Source organism: Helobdella robusta, assembly GCF_000326865.2.
Source record: "Helobdella robusta unplaced genomic scaffold HELROscaffold_30, whole genome shotgun sequence".
NCBI classification, from domain to species: Eukaryota; Metazoa; Annelida; class Clitellata; order Rhynchobdellida; family Glossiphoniidae; genus Helobdella; species Helobdella robusta.
Window position 1 is genome coordinate 884,865 of NW_008704502.1, and position 3,802 is coordinate 888,666.

The following is a 3,802-nucleotide window of genomic DNA, read 5'->3' on the forward strand; positions in this document are numbered from 1 at the left end:
AATGAATAAATGAATGAATCGATCAATCGATCGATCAAACTTACAATAAGGCATTGCGATGCTCCAATATTATTGGCTCTTGCCATTGGCGAAAACGGTGACGAAGATGAGGATGTCACAGTTGACGTCACAGTTGACGTCACAGATGATGATGTTGCTGCTGCTGATGATAGCGATGATGCTTTCATTATCTTTGCAATATTTTGCAGTTTCTGCAGTTCCGCTATTAAGTTTCTATTGTGGGGTTAAAAGTTAATTTAAATGCTAACAAAGAAAAAAATGAAATAAAATAAACTGACAATTACAAACACGTTAGAACAAAATGTTTGATACATAAGAAAATGAAAGATAGAGAGAGAGAGAGAGAGAAAGAGAGAGAAAGAGAGAGAGAGAGAGAGAGAGAGATGTAACCTACCTGTTGTTATTTTCCAAGACGTTCACTTTTTTCTTCAGTCCACTGTTCTCTTGCGTTATCTGCTCCACTCTGAATGAATGAATGAATGGATGAGTGAATGAATGAATGAATGAGTGAATGAATGAATGAATAAATGAATGAATGAAAGAATGAAGGAATGAATGAATAAGCGATGAAAACAATAAATGAATAAAAATTTTCACTTCTTTTCAAGACTTTCGAGATATTCTTTCTTCTTTCTGCGACTTTCTTGAGCTGATATCTAATAGATGGATGAGTGTGTGAGTGATTGAGGGCGTGAATGAGTGAGTGAATGAATAAATAAATGAATAAATAAACGAATGATTGAACTGATTAACAAACGAATAGATAGATGAATGAATGGGCACCGGCAGGATTAAGTGAACGAATGAGCAAATGGACGAAGAAACGAACAAATAAACGAATGAACAAACGAATAACCCAATAAATGAATAATAATAATAATAATGATAATAATAATAGATAACGCTCACCTTATTTTTAATCTTTCTCCGAATTTTTTTCAGATTTTTTTCTTCCTGTTTGGAGAGGGGCAGCCTGGAGGGCAGGGCGTAACCCTCGGCCAACAAGGTGCGCTTCTCCTCCTCGCTTAATACCAAAACACCGCTAGTCGGTATCTGTGACGATGATGAAAACGATGAAGATGACGATAAACATGATGATAAAGATGACGATGAAGAAGATAAAAATGAAGATGACGATGAAGATGAAAATGAAGATGATTATGATGAAAAGGTTGTATTCAACAATAACAACTATCACTGCAACTAACTGGGTTTGAGAAGAAGGGCTGACTCTGGACATTCCCTCTCACGGCCACGTCAACATCTTTTTTTGGCCCCACCCCATTTCTCGCCTCGGCCAATAGAACTCGAGGACTGGACGGGTTGGAGTTTCCGCCGACACTGCATTCGCTGTCACTATTTAGGCCACAGCCACTAAGTGGTGGTGTGGGTGGCAGAGGATTGTGCAGCGTCGGATAGAGTCGACTCGTGATGGCCGTCATCATCATTGATGGAGGGAGGGATGATGAGAAAGACGATGGAGTTGACGAGAAGGCTAACGTGTGTCCTGATTGGCTAGAGTTACCTGGTTGCGTTATGACGTCATTTCATCGTCAACCAATCATCGTCGCCGTCATAACAGAACACATCACAAGAACATTTATAAATAAATAAATAAATTAGAAAGTTTATAAATAAAAGATTTGCTATATATAATGTATAATGAAACTTAAACAATATGATTAATTCTAACAATAAATTTAATTGGGATCCTATTTCAGTTCAATTATCATCAATTAAAAAAATCAACAAAGTGAATTAAATTTTTTTGCAGCTGTTTTAGCTGCTCCTATGTAGCTAGAATCTCGACTGCGGCAACCACATATGCAGCGGTAGCCACGGTGTCGAAAATAAAGCCAGTTTCTATCCACCACGCTCGACACCACCACGGCAACAGAAGCCGCGATAGCAACGCCTCTAAGCTTGGTGTTGGTGTTGGCGCAATTTGAAATGAGTTAGTAGTCTAGTTTCATTGTTAATTTGTGGTAATTTGGTTGTGAATTTTCGATCGAATTCACTTGCCCAATGTTGAAAGCAGTTTATTTTTTATAAATAAATTTGTTTTTAATTAAAAAATATAAGAAAAATTTATGAGACAAAATCAAAATCTCTGTTTAAATTTTAAACACAAGCGAGTTAAAACTTTTTAAGAAAGATTCCTCAAGCGAATATAAAATATAAAAATTTTGAGGTGGAAAGAGTGGAAAACTGAGAACAATTATTTTATCGGCTGCATGTACGTAGCGAGCAGAGCCTGGAGTTGTAAATAAAAGTGATCTAATCTTATGCATTTGTGTTTGTTTGTCGTCTTGATGTTTAACAGGATTAGTATGTTTGTTCGTTTGTATGTTTGTTCGTTTATATGTTTGTTGGTTTGTTGGTTTGTTTGTTCATTCATTCGTTTGTGTGTTTGTTTATATACATTTATGTTTGTGCAAGTTAGTACTTTGTAAGTAGGTGTGTATGTATGCTAATATGTACGCTAATTTGTATGTATGCATATATGAATGTGTGCTTGTCTGTGTGTATTTATTTTGTCTGAGTATGCGTTTGTGAGCTTGCTTGTACGTGCGTGTATATGCATAATCTTCTCCCGTTGTTGTGTATGTATTTAAGAGGCTGTATGTTTGTGAGTGCATGTACGTATGTATGTACGTGTGTGTGTGTTGTGTGTGTGTGGTGTGCGTGTGTAGTGTGTGTGTGTGTGTGTGTGTGGTGTGCGTGTGTGTTTGTTAGCGTGTTTTTAAAAAGTGAACATTGGAGATCAACTTCGAGTTTGGACTTTGGAATATAAGTAAGAGTTAATGGTGAAATAAATTTTACAGCGGCTTGGCGATAGCGACGATGACGACGACGAAGATGATGTAATAATAATAATAATAATAATAATAATAATAATAATAATAATAATAATAATAATAATAATAATAATAATAATAATACTGATAATGATCACTAACTCTTTGTCGTCATCAGCATGGCATCTTCACCGTCATCATCACCACCACCACGATTGCCATCATCATCATCATCGTCGCCGCCAATGTCGTTATCATCATCATCTTCACCCAAAGGTTCACTCTTTATGGGGAACACGCAATCATTATCTAAACCCATTAACTTATTATTATTAATATTATTATTATTATTATTATTATTATTATCATTATCATTATGAAGGCGATATGTGATATGGGAGTCTTCATTATTCGAACTAACGACGTCCAAATAAGGCGAATGTTTACCCAATTTATTATTATTATTATTATTGATAATTTTATTATTATTACTATTTAGTTTTATTCTTTTTATTATTAAATTTTTATTCGACTTGATAGCTGTGGCAGCGGCAGTAGCAGCAGTAGCAGCTGTAGTAACGGCGGCCGAGAGTTCTGATTGGCTGAATAAATCGGCCTGCTCGAGTCCAAGATCTGATTTATTATAATTATAATTTTATTACTGTTATTATTATTATTATTGTCATAATCATTACATAATTTTATCGTAATTATTGTTAGGATGAGAAAGTTTAAAACACATAGTGAAACTCAAACCGTCAAAATTTAGCTGGTAACTCTTGAAATCTTCACTCTCTCTCTCAAAATAGGCCCCATCATTTTCATCGTCGTCTCTCTTTTCTTCTTTTACCAATGAGTAACTGTGCTCCGCTCCGTCTATCTTCATTTCTCCGTCCAAAAATTCTAGGTCATCGTCATCCAATTGAAACGGGCCGCTATTTCCGGTTCCGGCTATGGTGATGAAGCAGGTATCTGGGTCAAGA

General features: G+C 35.7%; 1 protein-coding gene across 1 annotated transcript in view; it reads right to left on the minus strand.

Annotated features, from left to right (window-relative positions):
- The window catches only part of HELRODRAFT_192192 (hypothetical protein), a gene marked incomplete at its 5' end in the record, with an annotated part of 8,186 nt that overhangs the window by 649 nt on the left and 3,735 nt on the right, over positions 1-3,802 (minus strand). The window contains 8 exons of the mRNA XM_009021984.1: positions 45-234; positions 416-484; positions 619-677; positions 931-1,074; positions 1,230-1,546; positions 2,982-3,141; positions 3,241-3,452; positions 3,576-3,770. Coding sequence (XP_009020232.1) covers positions 45-234; positions 416-484; positions 619-677; positions 931-1,074; positions 1,230-1,546; positions 2,982-3,141; positions 3,241-3,452; positions 3,576-3,770 — 1,346 coding nt within the window. The remainder of the gene's footprint in view (positions 1-44; positions 235-415; positions 485-618; positions 678-930; positions 1,075-1,229; positions 1,547-2,981; positions 3,142-3,240; positions 3,453-3,575; positions 3,771-3,802) is intronic.